General features: G+C 50.7%; 1 protein-coding gene and 1 non-coding gene across 2 annotated transcripts in view; one reads left to right on the forward strand and one right to left on the reverse strand.

The window, feature by feature from the left end:
* Positions 1-18,836, reverse strand: part of IGSF9 (immunoglobulin superfamily member 9) — a 58,257-nt gene extending 39,421 nt beyond the window's left edge. Inside the window, exons 1-2 of the mRNA XM_084824036.1 lie at positions 18,450-18,836; positions 14,939-15,133 (exon numbers count right to left, since the gene is read on the reverse strand). Coding sequence (XP_084680162.1) covers positions 14,939-15,133; positions 18,450-18,507 — 253 coding nt within the window. The 5' untranslated portion in view covers positions 18,508-18,836. The remainder of the gene's footprint in view (positions 1-14,938; positions 15,134-18,449) is intronic.
* Positions 15,918-15,989, forward strand: TRNAV-UAC (transfer RNA valine (anticodon UAC)). The gene has a single exon. It is a non-coding gene; the product is annotated as a tRNA-Val (tRNA).
* Positions 18,837-19,502: the final 666 nt, after the last annotated feature.

Consider the following 19,502-nt stretch of genomic DNA (forward strand, 5'->3'; position numbering starts at 1 on the left):
TGGCTGGAGCCCAAATCCTCTCTCCGGGGGACAAGCGCAGGCAGCCCAGAAGTTGGCCCAGGGTACTGCGAACGGATGCTGCACCTAACTCTACAAAATGAGCCTTCTCCTGTGCAAGAGCGAAGCATGCTTTGGTTCCAGTTCAGAAAATACAGGGTGCCTCAGCTTTCAGAAATGTAGGAAACACTGTCGAGGGGGCCAACCGGAGGGTTGCTGGCAGACCTCGGGGTTGGATCCGAAACGGCAGCTCTTATCTTTTCATCCCTTTTCAACCTGGAACTAACACAGATTTCGACACGGTGGACGCTGCTTAAGGCATCGGCTCTCTCCCTTTCTAAAGAGGGCCAGTCTGGCCATTTGGGAAACCCAAACGCCGGGGAAGGGAGAGGGGGCTGACACACTATCTCTCGGATTCCCAGTTCCAACTGCCACCCCACCCAAGGGAATGGTTTCCTTGATCCTGAACAAAGAGGCCTTTGGAACAATAGATTAAACCCAGTTGACAGAGTTTAATTAGGGGGAGGAGACCATCTCCCCCCTGCCCTCCACCCCAGTCTCTGAACTCCGGCCTGCCCGTCACCATCCCCCCTTCATTTACCGGAGGAGGGTCTTTGGTGATAACAAAAAAGCCATAAAGTGGCCCTAGCAACGGGCAACCTCCCATTGCTTGGCAACCAGCCTTTCAAAGGCGTACAAAGGAGGAACGCGCACCCCCCGCCTTGTATAGGCCACTCCTGGGTTGGGCAAGCAAGAAGTGGAGGGGAGGAAGAAAGCGGGTCAGGGGAAGGCAAGAAGAGACTTGGGGGAAAGCGTGTGTGCGTGCTGGGTGCAAAGTAACAGCGGCTCCCTTCCGCGGAGGACAGCAGGGGGATGTGGCGAACGGGGGGCCATGGGAGCCATTTTCAAACCGACCTGTGGAGTCGTGTCATGTTGCGCAGGCAGCGCCAGACCTCGCATTCCCCGAATTGCCCTCTGTACCAGGAGAACTTCCTATGAGGTCCTTACTTTTGCCTTTTAGGGAGATGGTGGCGGGTGCGTGCATGCGTGCGCCTTTTAAATATCCGATGCCCCGCATGCGTGCGCGAAGGGACCACAGCTCCGGGGCGGAGTGCCTGTTTTGCGTGCAGAAGGCAAATCCTTGGCCTCTCCGGTTAAAAGGGGTTACATAGCACGTGATGCCATAGGTACAGGAGAACTGCTGCTGGTCAGAGTAGACCGTACCGGGCTGGGGGAAGAAATAGTCTGACCCACTATAAGGCAGCTCCTACGTGCTCTAGGACATCTTCTTGATGTTCCCAGCTCTGTTGTGAAATCTCCAAATGGGCAGCGAGAATATAGAAAGCTAGCTTGTACCAAGTCAAACCAAGGAACCACCTGGCTCAGCCTCACTAGAGGCAACCCTGCTAGGTTTCAGATAGGGGACATTTCCAGCCCTATCTGGGAGTTCCAGGAATTGAGTCTGGGACCTTCTGCATGCAAATCAGGCGCTTGACCACTGAGCTACAGTCCTTTGCTCAAGATCAAGTAAGATGCCAGTCCTCATGGTTTTGAAGGAAGGGCTGATTTAAACAGGAACATAGGAAGCTGCCTATACTCAATCAGACCATGGTCTGGTTTGCACATAACGTTAGCCCGCGGTTTATTTAACCCATGGTTTGTTGTCCTACCCAGATGATCAAACAAACCACGGTTTCTTTTCTCAATCCCTGGGTTGTTTGTTTCTCTCCTCCTATATCCCGTATCCCAAACACTTTTGCGGTGCTGTACTACTGGAATGTAGAGCGGCAGACTGTCAGGAAATTCTTCCTAATGTTTGGCCGAAATCCCCTTACTTGTCACTGGAACACGCTAGTTCTGGTCCTACCCCCTGGAGCTGGGGTCTCTAACGTGGTGTCCACAGGCACAAATTCTGCCCGTCCTGATTTGTATCTTAGTTCCTAAGTTCGTTTTTTAACTGAGAAGTGGGCACGCCACAAAGCAGAAGGCTGCCCAACGGCACCAACTTGATCCGAGTTCAAAAGAGACGTCTTGTGTTTTGCAGCTCAGAGCCCACCTCTTAGGTTCTTGAGCAGTTTATTTTTTTCTTTTCGCCTCACCAGTTTGCCCTCTGGGAAATGAGCGCTGTATGACCGGACAACCCACCACAGCAGCCATTATATGAATAAGCAAGCCCCGCCCCATGGCAGCCATTTTGTGAGAGCACCCACAACATGCTCTCAAAATACCAAATGTGCCCACAAACCCAAAACCTTTTGGGACCCATGCTCTGGAGCAACAGAGAAGAAATATGTTCTATCATCTCTGCGACAACGCTTCAAATATGTGAAGGTGAGCAGCATTATCTCCTCTTAATTGTCTCTTTGCCAGACTAAATATACCCAACTCCTTCAACTTTTCCTCATAAGACTTGGCCTCCAGGCCGCGTGCCATTTTTGACACCCTCCTCTGGACAAACTCAAGTTTGTTGATATCCTTCTTAAACCCAAAACTGGGCGTAGGACTCCTAGAATGATCTAATATATTTGATATGGGGCGGGGGGAAACGGCTTCTGAAAAACCCTGCCAGCGTGAACTCACAGTTCTTCAGGGTTTAACCAGGACTTGGAGCACCGGAGACCTGTGTTCAAATCCTCACTCAGCTATGAAACTCTTGGGGTGACTTTGGGCAATTCATTCTCTCTCACCTAACCTACCTCACAGGGTTGTTGTGAAGATTTGAAAAAAGTACACTGCTTTGGAGGAAGGGAAGGATAAACATGTAACAAACAAACAAAATTCCCTTGGGCTATATCCAAAACACAAGATCTCTGGCTACGGGCCAGCCTTCAGTCTCCCCACCCCACCGATTCCCCTCCCCTGCAAATTATCACTCTGTCTCGTTTAATAAGCTCCTGTTTGGTTCCAGATTGGGGCTTGCAGAGCCAAAATTAACAGGTATTTGGAGATCAAGACAGGAGAACAACAAAAAGATAGCAATCAAGCCACAAGTTCTTAGTGTAAGAATGCATGGCAGTTCTCAGCAAGCCCCCGCGGGCCCAAATGAATAAGACGGATTCCCACAATCGGCTGTTCAATAAGAAAAGAGTTCAAAAGGGTGGCCAGACAGTCAGGCAGAGACGCCTCTCTGAGAAGCTGGTGACCCGGAAAAAAGGAAGAAGAAAGAGCGAGGGAGAAAAAAGGGAAAAGATAGCCACGCATTCGCCACAGTAACCACCCAAGAAGTTCATCCTAGAATGCAAAACATCCTTCTCCCATCAACTGTATATTCACAGACAGAAGTCTGGGGCTCATCTTCCCCAAAGCATCGCAAAGAGCCGTTCAAAAGAGCCGCGGAACGTGTGAATGTAAGACTAACCCAGGAGGCCGCCTTATACCGAGCAGCGATGGGTGGGAAATTTGCAGGGTTCACATTTATGTGTGTGGTTACCCAATTCGCACCCCCCGGAACCGAATGTGGATTCGCAGCGCAATTTACGGTCGGAAATCCGTCCGTTTCCAAGTTTGCGATGCGTTTCGCGAGACAAGACAAACGTATTTGAAAACATGAGCGCATTTGAAGAATGCGTGGAGCAATGTCTACATTTAAAAATTTGAAAAAAGACGCTTTTGTCAATGGCCTGGTGCGTTTTTTAAACAACCCTGGGTTGTTGTGAATGGGTGAGCGTGGTGGTACACACTGCCTGATCACTCCCGCTGCAAGAGGGAGCAGCTGAACAGCCGAGGGACGCTCCATGGTTTGTCTGCTGTGCGAACAAGGAACACGGGCTTGTCTCTCTCCCAGCAAAGAACCAATGAGAAAAGAACCATGGGTTATTTCTCTAGCTTGTTGGGGGACAGACAAACCAGAATTCCTGGTTGAACCGTGGGTTGTTGTGATGTGTGAATCGGACCACACAAGCTCAGAACTAGCCCGCCCTCAAAACCGAAAGTACTGTTTCAAACCTGAAGAAATGAAACCTAACTGGGGAAATGAAACTGCTGCTCTCGGAGATATCCCCTCCCAACAAAAAAATCCCAGGCCTCTAAGTCTGACCGTTTTTACCCTTTGCCTCTATAGGCCTCGAACCTTCATAGTTATAAAGAGAGGGAGGGAGGAAGGGAGCAGAAGCAGAACACGGCCCAAGTCTATGCTCAGGGTCCTTCCTTCACACTGAGCAACCTTCACATGTCGAAGCTTAAGTGCAAAGGCTGGTGGTTCAGATAAAGAGCTGTGCCATTCAGGCCGGTTTGAAACCCAGCCCTCCTTGCATTAGAGATCATCCAGCAGACGACTTGTGCCATTTCTCACCAAAGAAAAAGAGGTAATTCTGTTTTGAAGGTCTCCACTTCAATCCTTGGTTAAAACAGGGCTGCAAAAAGTGCGGCCTACGGGCCACTCGTGGGCCAAGGCATTTCTGGTGACCCATATCTGCTGCCACCCAAAAAAATCATGGCGGTACTGCTTGGGGGTTCCTGTGCTAGCCCTAGCAAGAGAAACCCCCAACTTCCCAAAGCTGTCCTCTCTTTCTGCTGCAGCCATATGGAATGTATGCTGTCTTTCAATAAATATATATTATTCCTGTACAAAGGAAAAAGACACTCCTTGCACGCTCAGAACCCCTTTGTACTTTTAAGAAAACTCGCTTCTGCTCAAAAGGAAAAGAACTACACGCTCAGGAGAATTCAGGTTCAGGTGCCATATAAATCAGCCAACCTGACAAACAAGCCAAATATCCTTTACTTACAGATACAGGCCACGGTATACAGAAGACAGCTCGATCAAGCCATGATTTGGGCCCACAGGAACAGGTAGATGGTGATTACTGACTTACAGAGTGCGAAAAAGAAGGGAAGAGAGGAATTGCATGGCCGAAAACAGAGGACAAAAGGACGTCAACTTACGTAATATTTGCATATGCAAATTTATACCGACAGGTGCAAGTTTAGAAATAACAACTCTACCAGAATCTCACCGTAGTGGGGAAGACAGACCCGGTGACCTGTGTACCCGCTGCTCAACCTGCCATCGAGGTGCTGTTACCTGTGGAGAGGTGATTTCAAGGACCCTGCTGTGCTCTCCCTCTCCCTCTCTCCTGATGGTCTCTCCTGACTTTAAGCCAGACTTGGACTGGATACCTTCAAAGAGAGGACTGCCCTCCATTAAGTAGGACATCTGGCTGCCCCAGCAACTGAATGGGTAGCAGCAACGACGAGCCGTTGTGGTGTAGTGGTTAGAGTGTTGGACGGGGACTTGCGAGTTCTGGGTTCTAGTCCCCCTTCGGCCATGAAGCTCGCTGAGTGACTTTGGGCCAGTCACTGACTCTCAGCCTAACCTACCTCACAGGGCTGTTGGGAGGATAAAATTGTGAGGGGAAGGATAACGCATGCCGCCTTGGGCTCCTTGGAGGAAAGCCAGGGCAGAAACGTAACAAATAAAACAATAAGAAATAACTAAACCATGAGGTAAGTGAGTACTCATAAGTGGGGTACTCAGGAAAAGCTCCCCCCCGAGACATCTTGCCGAAGGCTCCCCCAAAACTTGAAGCTGGCATGGGAGGAGGAGGGACGGGATGGAGCCGAGAGATCTTGCAAGTTGTTTCACTCACAAATATGGCCCCAGGCGAGCACAGGCCTTATGTCATCTGCCATAAAGACGCCATGAAGTCAATATTACCACCGCCATAAAACTGCCCAACCCTGCTGTCAAGGTCAACTCCAGCTGTAGCTTGCATTGACGGGGAGATATCCTGATTTTTAAAAGCCCTCCCTCTGCAAACAAACCCAAGGGTTAAGCGCAAAAATGCCAGCAGTAACCATGGCTGCACTTCTGTGTGTTAAAGGGGCCCTGGGTTTGCGAGAAGCCCGGTACGAGGTTCCCAGTCGGGGTGGCGGGAGGGTGGGTTTCGCCCCCGTCCCGCCCTTTCAAGGCCCGTTGGAGAGAGAGAACACGGGGGGAGCCTGACTGTACCACTTCCCACGGCGGGGGACGCCACGTTTGAATGCACCCAACATGTAAAAACAAACCCCTAGGGTGGCCATGTGTCCTACTGTAGAGAGGGCAGTCCTCTGTTTGAAGGGCTGGGGCGCTTCTCTATTTGAAAGCATCCTATATTTGAAGGGCTGTTCAGTCCAAGTCCGGTTCAGAGACCGGAGGAACCAACCGAAGGAAGAGCCGGGCCTTGAAGTTGCCCGTCGACAGCACCTGGGTAGCGGACCAAACACGAGGGCACACATAGGTCACAGTTTTCCACACTGCGCTGAGATGTGCTGCATTTCTATTTAAATGATAATAATTATTTCTAAAGGCGCACCTGTCCACATAAATTAGCACGTGCAAAGCGTATGCAAATTGGTGGCCTCTTTTTACCCTCTTTTTTGAGCAATTCGTAAGCGGCCACCGTACTTGCAAGGAAAACGAACAAACGGTCAGGGAGAAACGTTTCGGCCCATGCAGAGATAGACTTCTGCCTACAGTGACTCCTACCTACCTACCTACCTACCTACCAGAGGCAGTGAGCCTATGTACACCAATTGCTGGGGAACATGGGTGGGAGGGTGCTATTGCGCTCGTGTCCTGCTTGTGGATTCCCGATTGACAGCTGTTTGGCCACCGTGTGAACAGAATGCTGGACTGGATGGACCCTGGGTCTGATCCAGCAGGTCTCTTCTTGATGTTCTAACCTGGCTGTTCAGGCGGGCATTTGGGGTGGGTTAGGGTTTTTTAGAGCAGTGTTGTTTTGTTATGTTTTTTTGTTTGTTCAGTTGATTTGTTATTAGTATTGTACGCCGCCTAGAGTGGCCAGGTAGCCGGCCAGATAGGCGGCTAATAAATCAAATAATTAAAAAAAATGATGGCTTTAAACAGGGGTATGATCCCACCCTACCCACGTCTACTACAGCAAGCCTGTACCATCTCATACTGCCCCATAAGTGGATCCCATCTGCAGCCAGGAAGGCGGTGACTATTCCAGATGAGCGAATAAACTGCGAATAAACCAGGAGTGTGGGGATGTGATCCTGTGAACATTTTATGAGCTGGCACCCTTTGGAAAAGTCACCCTTCTCCGCTTTACTTTGCTTCCTGCCCTCCAAATGAACTTATCTAATAAGTTTACGATCTAGGGCAAGGCCACCTGAAGTCTACGGCAAGAGCGATGAAAAAGTCGCAATCGTTTTAGGAGAACAGCGAGTGATCCAGTACTTGTCTGCTACAGCTGTGTGCAAATGGCCTCCACCCTATTTCTGGGCAGAGAAACTGGGGGGAACCATTTCACCCAATTTTTCCGGGGCAGGGGGGAGAAATTCTGCAACAGGTTCTTGAGGGCAGGCTGACCATTAGCAGTAGAAGAGTTTCCTTTTTTGCCGCTTGTGATGGTGTTGGCAGCCTGGCCACCATTTTGTATCCTCCACAATGCCCTGGGCTTAGCATCATTCTGGGGCATTGTGGGAGATATATGGTGGCCATCATCCCCCCCCCACCCCAAACCATGATGGGGAATATTTGGAGAAAATCTACTGCCAATCAAATTCAAGTTCTGGCATTATGAGAGAGGGTAAAAACAAGAACAAGTTCTCTCTCTCAACACCATTCCTAATTTTATAATCCCCCCATTGATAATTTTACATTCCCACACCCACACCAGGGAGCACGTGAGGAATCAACTTCTCACTCCAGAGAAAACCATTGTGATCTTGGGGACTAACTGAGCAAACAATGAACAGCTCTGAAATTGCTACACCAGCAATTCACGCTTCAGAAATAATCACACAAATCACCGGAGACGAACAAATCAAACCCCGGCTACGCTGAGCAGCAAGGCCAGCCCCACACTGGTTCTGCAACCCCAGAAAGCCCTAGAGGGCTTATTTTTTAATTTACAATATCCGTATACCGCTCCATATCCAAAACTGATTTCAGAGTGATGAACGCAAAAGGTAAAACAGTAAAAACAGGCTTACCCGCCTCCCTACAATTCTCACTTTTCATGGAGCACCCCAGATGATCAGAGGCAGTGCGAGAGGGGTCCCCTGTTCACACATTCGGCCTCTACCAGGTTAAAGTGGCTCAGAGAAGGGATGTCCCCTCCCTCCACAAATCCTGGAGCCGGCCCGAAACGTCCTGCCCCCAGAACATGTCGTAAGAACATTTAGCCGTTTATAGCGATTTCAAGCATTCAAAAGCTTCCCATCCATAGACTCCGCCGTTTCCCTCTTGCCCGCTACGCCTGGACCTGATTCCCAGAATGCTCCTTGTTCCCTTCCTTCCCCGAAGTCCACCTTCTCCTCAAAACTTTGGCACCACCCATCGTCCCTCTCTCCTATTGCAACTAATCGCAATTGTCTCGGGATTGAAGAGCTGGATATTTGGGGTTTCAGTTTTGGAAAGCAGCCAATCATACAACAGCTGCCCACGTTCCCCACTCTTGGCAAGGGATGCCTGGGCCTCTCCCGCCAACGGCCTACTCAAGCTGTTGAAAAGTGCCACCTGGGAACCATGGCAACACTGTGTTAAACCCCTTCGGCTGAACTTGACCATTGAAAAGGAGAGAGACGGGGGCCGCTATTCCACTCAGCCGACCCACCCACCGCTTTTGCTCTCGCCAATGCCAGTCCTAGGCATCTTTTCCAACTCCCCCACTCCCCCTCAACCTCGGCCACGAGGGAGTGCTGAAGACGGCCAACCCGCTGCCATGGGAACCTCCAAAATACTATCTCACTCCCCCAGCCTTATACACCGCAGACCCTGCTGTCTCCTGAGGGTATCTTGGAGATACGACGGTGATCCTCCCATGTAGTACACGAGGGCCCCCTCTGCCTCACGACTACGGAGAATTCGCTCTCTCATGTTGTGCGCGCGCCCATCCTCACACATGCAAACAAGTTGGGGCGCCTTTCATCGCAGACAGGCTAAAGAACACTCAAGAATGTGGGGCGGGGATTACGAGCCCCCTGAAATTATGAAAAGGAAAGAACGGCGGGTGCGAATTCCCTTCTTCAGCTGCCGCGATCCCAGTTGGATCGAGCCAGAGATGAAGCGGCACCAGGGGAAAAGGAGGTGCGAGAGCCAAGGGGGAAGAAGGGACGGCATGGGAGAGTTCAAGGGCAGCGGAGAAGAGGATTAAAATCCCCAATAGATTAGTCCAGGGGTGGAGAAACTTGGGCCAGGGGTATAAATCTGGCTGTCCGGGATTCCCCAGAAGGGTTCACCCCCTTCCTCTGCCCACGCCCTATCTATCTATCTATCTATCTATCTATCTATCTATCTATCTATCTATCTATCTCACATTTATATCCCACCTTTCTTCTGCTGTGGAACTCAAGGGGGCTACATGTGGTTCCCAGGTGGTCTCCCCTCCAAGCACTGACCAGACTTAGCTTCAGCAAGGTGGCCGCCTCGTGGGCCTTCAGATTATGCCCTCACCACTGATTGTTTGCTGGTTTCTGGCTTTTGTGCAGTTTCTTCCCCATTATTCTGGTATTTCCTTGTGTTACGTTCAAGGAAATACCAGAATATTTTAGCGTAAAGCTCTTCTTGAGCCTTAGAAGAGGGATTTCAGCCTGTTAGAATGGGGAAGAAACTGCACAAAAGCCAGAAACCAGCAAACAATCAGTGGTGAGGGCATAATCTGAAGGCCCACGAGGCGGCCACCTTGCTGAAGCTAAGTCTGGTCAGTGCTATTCCTATTTTTGAGGAATAGATTTCAGGGATTAGACCTGACAGACAGAGTGCCGGAGGAACTATGGATGGAGGTCCGTAACATTGTTCAGGAGGCAGCAACGAAATCCATCCCAAAGAAAAAGAAATGCAAGAAAGCCAAGTGGCTGTCTGAGGAGGCTTTACAAGTAGCTGAGGAAAGAAGGGAAGCGAAAAGCAAGGGAGAAAGGGGAAGATATACCCAACTGAATGCAGAGTTCCAGAGAATAGCAAGGAGAGACAAGAAGGCCTTCTTAAATGAACAATACAAAGAAATCGAGGAAAGCAACAGAATGGGAAAGACTAGAGATCTCTTCAAGAAAATTGGAGATCTCAAGGGAACGTTTTGTGCAAAGACGGGCATGATACAGGACAAAGAAGGCAGGGACCTAACAGAAGCAGATGAGATAAAGAAGAGGTGGCAAGAATACACAGAAGAACTATACAGGAAAGATCTGAATGTCCCTGATAGCCATGATAGTGCGGTCACTGAACTTGAGCCAGACATCCTAGAAAGTGAAGTCAAGTGGGCCTTAGGAAGCATTACTAACAACAAAGCTAGCGGAGATGACAGTATTCCAGCTGAGCTATTTAAAATCCTAAAAGATGATGCTGTTAAAGTGCTGCAGTCAATATGCCAACAAATTTGGAACACTCAACAATGGCTGCAAGACTGGAAAAGGTCAGTTTACATTCCAATTCCAAAGAAGGGCAACGCCAAAGAGTGTTCAAACTACCGCACAATTGCGCTCATTTCACATGCCAGCAAGGTGATGCTCAAAATCCTACAAGCTAGGCTTCAGCAGTATGTGAACCGAGAACTACCGGAAGTACAAGCGGGGTTTCGAAGAGGCAGAGGAACTAGAGATCAAATCGCCAACATTCGCTGCATCATGGAGAAAGCAAGAGAATTCCAGAAAAACGTCTATTTCTGCTTCATTGACTACGCTAAAGCCTTTGATTGTGTGGATCACAACAAACTCTGGCAAATTCTGAAAGTGATGGGAGTACCAGACCACCTTACTTGTCTCCTGAGAAACCTGTACGAGGGTCAAGAAGCAACAGTAAGAACCAGACATGGAACAACCGATTGGTTCAAAATTGGGAAAGGAGTACGACAAGGCTGCATATTGTCACCCTGCTTATTTAACTTATATGCAGAGTACATCATGAGAAATGTGGGGTTGGTTGAATCAGAGGTCGGAATTAAGATTGCTGGGAGAATTATCAACAACCTCCGATATGCAGACGATACCACCCTAATGGCAGAAAGTGAAGAGGATCTCAAGAGCCTCTTGTTGAGGGTGAAAGAGGAGAGTGCAAAAGCTGGTTTGAAACTCAACATTAAAAAAACTAAGATCATGGCATCTGGGCCCATCACTTCCTGGCATATAGAAGGGGAAGAAATGGAAGCAGTGACACATTTTACTTTCTTGGGCTCCAAGATCACCGCAGACAGTGACTGTAGCCATGAAATTAAAAGACGCTCGCTCCTTGGGAGGAAAGCTATGGCCAACCTAGACAGCATAGTAAGAAGCAGAGACATCACCTTGCCGACAAAGGTCCGTCTAATCAAAGCTATGGTTTTCCCAGTAGCAACGTATGGCTGTGAGAGCTGGACTATAAGGAAGGCTGAGCGCTGAAGAATTGATGCTTTCGAACTGTGGTGCGGGAGAAGACTCTTACGAGTCCCCTGGACTGCAAGGCGGTCAAATCAGTCCATACTAAAGGAAATCAACCCTGAGTGCTCATTGGAAGGACAGATACTGAAGCTGAAGCTGAAATATTTTGGCCACCTAATGCGAAGAGAAAACTCTCTGGAAAAGACCCTGATGCTGGGAAAGACTGAAGGCAAAAGGAGAAGGGGACGGCAGAGGATGAGATGGCTAGATAGCATCACCGATGCAATGAATATGAACTTGAGCACGCTCTGGGAGACAGCGCAGGACAGGAAGGCCTGGCGTGCTATGGTCACCATGGGGTCACAAAGTGTCGGACACGACTGAACGACTGAACAACAAATTCTGGTATTTCAGCCCCCCGCTTCTCCAAAAATGAATTTGGCCCTCTAGCTGAAAGAGGTTCCGCACCCTTGGATTGGTCAAATTCATAGAGCATAGAACTGTTCTTGTCAAAGATCTTGGCCGCGCTAGGCGAATACAGCCATCCTAAAAAGGGGAGAGGGGAAAAAAGAAGTTGGCCGCCTCTTATGCAGCTTCTCAATTCCTAGCCCTTTTGTCCGTCCCTCCTGTTTAAAACGATGACACCCAAAAGTAGCTCTCCGCCACCACGAGGACTAGGAACTTGCCCTGAATGTGAACGCTCACTGTAGCGAAGGCTGCAAATTAGAGACACTTAATGCATTATGTTTGTAACTAGGATGTGCAAATGGGAATCAGAAGGAAGGAGGCGGAAAAACCCCATCCCCCCCAGCCCCCAGTATAGAAGGGTCTCTGGCTTTATTCCTTCCTCTTCACTCTGAGGTCCCAGGGCAGCTTGGCATTGGTTTATATTAGCAGGTTGCAGCTGCCGGTTCTTCCTTCCACCTGTTGGGGTTTTGTGTGTGTGTTTTTCTCGTGTCCCACAGGGACAGACAAAGGCGGAACCTGACTTCACTCCCAGCCAGATGCCGTCTTGCACGCCCTCCCAGTCAGCACGAGATGTCTCCCCCTTCTTCTAATTAAAGAGCAGAAAATCCAGGCTGCCCACACGGCCACCTTTGTCAAGGCCGAAGACTTCCCAGGAGAATCTGCCAGTGGCCCATTTTAAATACCCGATAGGAGAACATCCCCCTCCTACGCCACGGCTGCTGCTTCAGCCCCATCTCCAAATCCCCACGGGCTGAAAATCCCCCACCAAAGAACAACCTTGAAATGACCCACCAGCACCGAAGCCAAACACAACACTGGTCAAAAGGCAGAACACACACATGCACACACTACCTAGGCGCTGTGCACCACCAAGCCTTTGGCACTCTGACTCATTGAAGAGGCTGCGGAAAGCTGCACTTACACTAAGCAAGGTGCTAGCCCTCAAGATAGCAAAAAGAAAAAAAAAGTTTTGAAATCTATGTTGAGAGCTAGAAACTTCAAGGGTTAGCTCTTCACAGCCTTTGGAGTAAGGAGAATGATGTACAGCATTCCAAGGTGGCAGTATTGTTTAGATAAAATATTTCAAAGAAAGGGGGATACTTCAATGCAGGATTGTGTGTGTGTGTGTGTGTATGTGTTTATATTTTGAGAAGGCAAGAAACTCAGATCAGGGATGATGGGCTGGCAAACATCAAAGCCATGGAGCCCTCAACATACTGTGTTTTTTTAAGGGTTCCTTGAGGGCCAGCAACTTGCTCTTGTGAAAGCACAGCTTCCCACAGCCCTTGGAATCAAGCAGGGTGGTGCATAGAGGCCGCTCCTGTATGAACCTGCCTGGCAGCTGAAATCAGGAGAGGCTGCCGTCCAGTTATCAGAGCTCCTGCTTTGGGTATAGAAGGTCCCAAATTCAATCCCCAGCACACCCAGATAAAACGACCAGGTAGCACTGGGGTGGGCAATCTTTTTTTTCCTGTCAAGGACTGCATTGCCTCATGGGTAATCTGTCACACATGCACGCACACTTCGGTGTAGGGTTCGCTCCTAATGCTAGCGGCTGGATGCTGGCAGGTGGACTGCAAAAGCTCGCTCATTACATCCCTCGATCTTCTCCCAAACCAGCCCCCGTCACCCACCAGCCCATCAATAATGGGGAGGGGGGACCGGGCTGTGCTTGACGCACTCCCCGCCTTGCTTCAGCGGCTGCCCACCGATGCGCGCAAAGCCCCTTTTCCTCAGGGCAGCCAGCCCCACCTCCAGTACACACCAAAGCAGAGCTGCCCTCGACATGACCGAGGGAGTTGGGGGCTGGTTGAATTTCTCTCTCTCTCTGATCAAATCAGACAGTGCAGAGTCGGTCAGCCACACCGAGGGTGGCCCATGCACCACTCGGTTTGGCAACCTGAGCACCCCAGGGCCCTCCAGGTTGCCCTTCAGCGGGAGCACAAGCCAAGGTCTGATGACGGGGGCGACATGCTTTGAGTTGCTCATTCTTCGCACCAGGCAGGGCTTCCAGGTCTAACGGCGGCTTAGAAGCAGCCCGTCTGCAAAGGAAGCTGCAATTCCTGGATGTCGGAGACGGCAAAACTGCCCTCTTCCAAGCACCGGCACCGTCCGGATGGCTCAGATCCACCCATGCCCATTTTGCACTTTGTTCAGACTGCCATCTATTTTTCCCCTTTGAACTTGTGTACATGAATCAGCTTCCCAACGGGCATAAATGGAGGAGTGGCTCCCCGTCCCACCTGTATGGAGAAAATTTGCTCTAGTCCTCTTCCCCTGCAAAAACTAAGGCTTCCACCCTATGAGTAAGACCCATCAATTACAGTGGGACTTACTTCTAAGTAAACAGGCGTCAGATTGCACAGCACCCTTCAGAGCACTTGAAGGCACTGGCACATATTCTTCCTTGGTTACCTTCCCTTCTATCTTCCCTCCCCATTTTCCATCTTCCCTCCCTGTTTGCCAAAAATGTGAACTGTAAGCATCTCCGGACAGCGATCTCTTTCCTTGCCGACATTGTCATGTAAAAACTCACGTACGTGGACAGCAGTATATTGCGGATAGTAAGACGGGTGAAGCTTCACTTGTTGAATTTGTGCCTGTCATGTACAACAGCCACATTATGGGAGTCTCTCCTCCCATAATACAGACAGCAGGAACTGGATGAAATCCGACTTCCAAAAATCGCAACCCAACTGCACCGTTGTCCAAATTCCTGGAACTATCAGAAGCTCTCTCTTCTCCCCGCCAACACCCACAGCAATAAAATTATTTCTCCCCTAGTTCAGGGGTGTTGAACCTGAGGCCCGAGGGACAAATCTGGCCTTCCAAGGTTCCCAAGATGGCCCCGCCCCTTTCCCAGGCTCTGCCCCTTTTCCTCTGGCCCTGCCCCCTTTCCCCTGATTACTGATCGCTTGGTGGTTTTCCAGCTTCTGTATGGTTTCCCCTCCATTCTAAAAGGTTAAAATGCCTCTCTTAAGGCTTAATTAAGAGCTTGAAGCTACAACGTGCTGGTATTTTGGCCCAGCCTTTTTTGTCTCTGGCCCTGTTCACCACTGAAAGGCGGCCCCCGAGAGCTGCTTGGGCCGAAAGAGGTTCAACACCCCTGCCCTAGTTGGCATGTCTGTGTTTGTGTGTGCACGTAATGGAAGCGTGGGCCACAAGGCCAACTCACCTACGTACTCCGGATCCACACGTGGGGAATAGAGGCCGAATTTGATGAAGATGGGGAGGAGGAAGCCGAAACGCACCCACTCGATGACGTAAAGAGGGGGGCTCGCCTCGTCTGGCTTGAGCAGGTCGCAGCCCAAAATGGCACTCTCTCCTGTCCGGCCAATCACGGTGTGGGGTTCTGCGTCACTGTTACCTGCTGGCGGCAAATGGCCAGGAAGGAGGGTGAGTCGTGCAGCGCCCACATGTTTTCCACACACACTTGATGGACAGGTCAAAGAGTCCGGTTACAAAATGGCTGCTTGAAAACGCAGGCCAACGTGGCGAGTTTTGCTCGGATGAGGCATGCCTACCATGAGGGGGAAGGGAGGCCTGGCCTCCTCAGAAAGGAAATCCTGAGCACCAATGAAGGGATCTGAAAGGGAGAAAAAGCCCATTTGATCCATGGGACTTCCCTTTGAGGAAAGGTGACAACAGCTGGGATTGTTTCGCTTAGAAAAAGGGTAAGGGGAGACATGAGAAAGGCGTACGAAATTATGCATGGTGTGGAGAAACTGGAGAGGGGGACCTCTCTCTCTCTCTCATATAATAGTAGAACCCGGGGTCATCACATGAAGCTGGCTGGTGGGAGATTCAGGACAGATCAAAGGAAGGACATCTTCACACAGCACGTAAACTATGGAATTTGCTACCACAAGATGTCGTGAGGGCCACCAACTTGGATGGCTTTGTCAAAGGGACAAATTCCTGGAGGAGGAGGCTATCAATGGCTACTAGTCATGATGGCTCTATGCTGCCTCCAGTATCAGAGGCAGCCTGCCTATAGTTGCTGGGGAACATGGGCAGGAGGGTGCTGTTGCACTCCTGTCCCGCTTGTGGGTTTCCTGTGGGCAGCTGGTTGGCCACTGTGTGAACAGAGTGCTGGACTGGATGGACCCGTGGTCTGATCCAGCAGGGCTCCTCTGATGTTCTTAGGGGTGGCTGGGCCTGTAGCTCAGTGGAAGAGCATCTGCTTTACATGCAGAAGGCTCCAGGTTCGATCCCTGGCATCTCCAGATGGAGGAATCCAGTGGCAGCGGATGGGAAAGAGCTCCTTCAGCTCCAAATCCTGGGAAAGCTGTGCAGCATGTCACCGCAGAACATACTGGGGTAGAGAGACCTGGTGCTGGCCAGCTTCCTACGTGAGGGATCAGTGTTGACAGGCCAACCTGGAACCCTCCAGCTGTTTTGGATGACAACTCCCAGCATTCCTGACCATTGGCTGGGGTGGATGGGAGTTGAAGTCCAACAACATCTAGAAGGCACTGGGGTGCGGAAGACTGATTTGCATCCTTTCAGGACCATCTTGCACCGAGTTCTCTAAACAGAAACTCCCTAAAGTTTCCGTAAATCTAAAGATTTAGAAACTCTCTAAATCATACTCTTGGTTTGATCAGATTTCCTTCTGTCTCTTATCGTGCCAAGTTCTTTGCTCTGTTTCTCGCCCTCCCGATGAACCCTGTCGCCAAAAGTCACACTCCCAGATCCAGGCTGCCGGCTTCCTTCCTAGCAGGGCTCTTGTGCCTTTAATGACAGCACAACAGGCAGAAATTCAACCAAGGAAGCCCTTCCCGGCATGCAGATTCAGAAAGGCTTCGCCTGCTGCAGTTTGGCCTGTCAAGCTGTTAAAGGTACAAGGAACACTCATGGGGGTGGGAGGAAAAAGAAAATCAAAGCAAGTTGGCTGTATGATTCGCGTGTTATTGCCTGGTAGCAGAGAGGCAGCCTGCTAACTGAGCCGAGGGAAATCAATGGGCGGAAAGTGAAAAGTTAGTGAAATCCCAGGGAAAACGGGAGAGCCATGCACTTCGTTGGCTACATAGGCGAAGCATGAGAGAGAAAGTTATGGCCACAGATGCCCTCCAATGAGCAATTGGCAGCAAGCCAAAGAGAGCAAAACCCAGCAAATGCAGCCCGGTAACATCTCTTGGTTGTTGATTTGGTCAGCTCTTAAAACTTCCCAGCGTAAGCAAAAAACTGGAAAACAAAATGGACCCCAAGTTTCTAGTCCTTAGGGTTGCAAAGGTTTATTTCTGACATTTAAATCCTTCCAGGATCTCAAGGTGGTGTACATGGTTCTCCCCCACGCCTTTTATCCTCCCAACAGCCCCACGAGGTAGGTCAGGCTGAGAGAGCGTGTCTGCACCCACCAGCCAGGTCAAAACCATAACGCCCAAGAATTTTTGGCGGAGTTGGGATTTGGACCTGGGTCTCCGTAATCCGACACGCTCCAGGGGCGGGGAACCTCTTCAATTTGGGAAACGCTCTCGAGGGCCACATTCCAGGGGTGGGTGGTGCCAAAGGCCAAAGGGGTGGGGCCAAAAATACCAGCATAGTGTAGCTTAACACTCCTAGTGGCATGAGCTAAGGGGAGAGGCCATAGCTCAGCGGCAGAGCCCCTGCTTTGCACGCAGAAGGTCCCAGGTTCGATCCCCGGCTTCTCCAGGTAGGGCGAGGAAAGAATCCTGCCTGAAACCCTGGAGAGCTGCTGCTGCCAGTCAGTGTCGACAACACTAGGATAGATGGACCCAGGGCCTGATTCAGGAAAACGCAGCTTCCTATGTTGCTATGAGCTAAGCCTTGGAGAGGCATTTCAACCTTTTAGAATGGAGGGGGGAAAACTGCACACAAGCCAGGAAACTACCAAAGTATGGGTGGTTGGGGGAAAGAAGGGGGAAAGGGGACTGGGACCCCAGGAGGGCTGGATTTGGCTCCAGGGCTTTCCCAAGACTCAGGAGAGTGTTCAAGATATGCTGGGAAGTGTGCGGCGAAATATCAATCGCCAGGGGAATAGCCAAGTCGGATTTCCACCCCTGGCGTTCTGCTGCCGCGCACGGCTGGATTGCAACGTGTCCAAGCTGGGCCTGAATTTCATCAGCGAGCAGTGAAATGTGCAAAACTCAGTCGAACTCTCACCGGATACGGTCTCCGAAGCGAAGAACGGCGTGTGGCTGCAACTTGGGGATGGAAGTGAATGCAGCAGCGACCGCGGGGAATGGATCAGGTCACTCTGTATCATGGGTGCAGAACGTCAGGGCCAAATCCGGCCCACTACGAGTTCCAGTCGGGCCTTCCGGGGGTCCCCAGAAGGCCCCTCCCCCTCCCCGTGGCCCTACCCCTTCCTCCCAAAGACTGGTCGATTGCTGTTTTCCTGGCTTTCGTGCAGTTTTTCCCCATTCTAAAAGGCTGAAATGCCTCTCCTAAGGCCTCATTACTGGCAGTGAGGGCTTGAAGCGAAAACAGACCGGTATTTTTGGCCTCGCCCCTTTTGCCTTTGGTCCTGCCCCTTTTGCCTTAAGCTCTGCCCACCACTGGAAGGCAGCCCCCGGGAGCTTCTCTGGAATGGAATGCAGCCCTCAGGCTGAAAGAGGTTCTGCACCCCTACTCTACAATCTTGGCCGGAATAAATGCACCACTGTGTCTTCACCCCAAGATTACAGCAACCTCCCGCCGCCCACAAACAAACAAATATTTACCCTCCGCAAAGCTGCTGCAGACCAGGGCGAGGGAGACAATCCAGAAACACCAATTCATAGCACAGCTGCCCCTGCCAAATGCCTCACAGCACCGCCAGAACTGTCCTCTCGCCAAAGAGGCCAAGAAGATCAGTGGCGGGCGTTTGGGGAGGGAGGTTGGGGGAACGGAAGGAACCGTCAGCCTGTCCTCGGGCACCAGGCCGCCGTCGGTTCAGGAGACACCATCGGGCAACTCTTGAGGACCCCGGCGATGGCGTCTTGCAGGCAGGACTCGTTTCTCATCCCTACGGAGCCCTCTCGATAGCACTCATGTCCAGCGTGCCGGCAAGAAGAGAGTCTCCAAGGGCCGCACCGTCCACCAAACTCAACCTTGGCATAGGGCACCGCCTGTTGGGACAAAGTTCCAAAAACGATAAAGTTAACTTTGAGAAATTCAGGTGAAGCGAAGAAGAGCCACGCTGGTTCATCAGGCTGAAGGTGGAGAACCCCTTTCAGCACAAGGGCCAAATTCATTTCGGAGACCCTCTCAGGGGCTGTATTCCAGCAGTGGGTGGAGCCAAAGGCAAAGACGGCAAAGCTGAAGGCAAAGGGGTGGGGCCAAAAGTACCAGCATATTTTAGCGTAAAGCTCTTCCTGCCAGGAAGTAACGAGAGGCATTTCAACCCTTTAGAATGGGGAAGAAACAGCACAGAAGCCAGGAAACCACTGGGAGTTGGGGGAAATGGAGTGGGACCGAGTGAAGGGGGTATGGACCTCTGGGGAACTCTGGGGTGCTGGGTTTGACCCCCAGGAGGGGATTCTAAGACTAGGTAATTGGCTCCATTCTCCAACTGCTCTTAACATCAACTGAAATCCCGCCCTCCTGTGACTTCAACCCATTAGATCTGGTGCTGTCCTCTGGATCAGCAGCAGTGAACAAGTCTCTGCCCCTTTCTACGTGACAGCCCTTCGAGGACTGGAAAAGTGCCATGACACCCCCTGCCAAATCTTCTCTTCTCTGAGCTAAACATACTCCACCCCTTCAACCTGTCCTCATAGGAGCCCCCCCGACAC

The sequence above is a fragment of the Heloderma suspectum genome, chromosome 17 (assembly GCF_057233095.1).
Source record: "Heloderma suspectum isolate Gila_16-S chromosome 17, 16-S_ref, whole genome shotgun sequence".
Lineage (NCBI taxonomy): Eukaryota > Metazoa > Chordata > Lepidosauria > Squamata > Helodermatidae > Heloderma > Heloderma suspectum.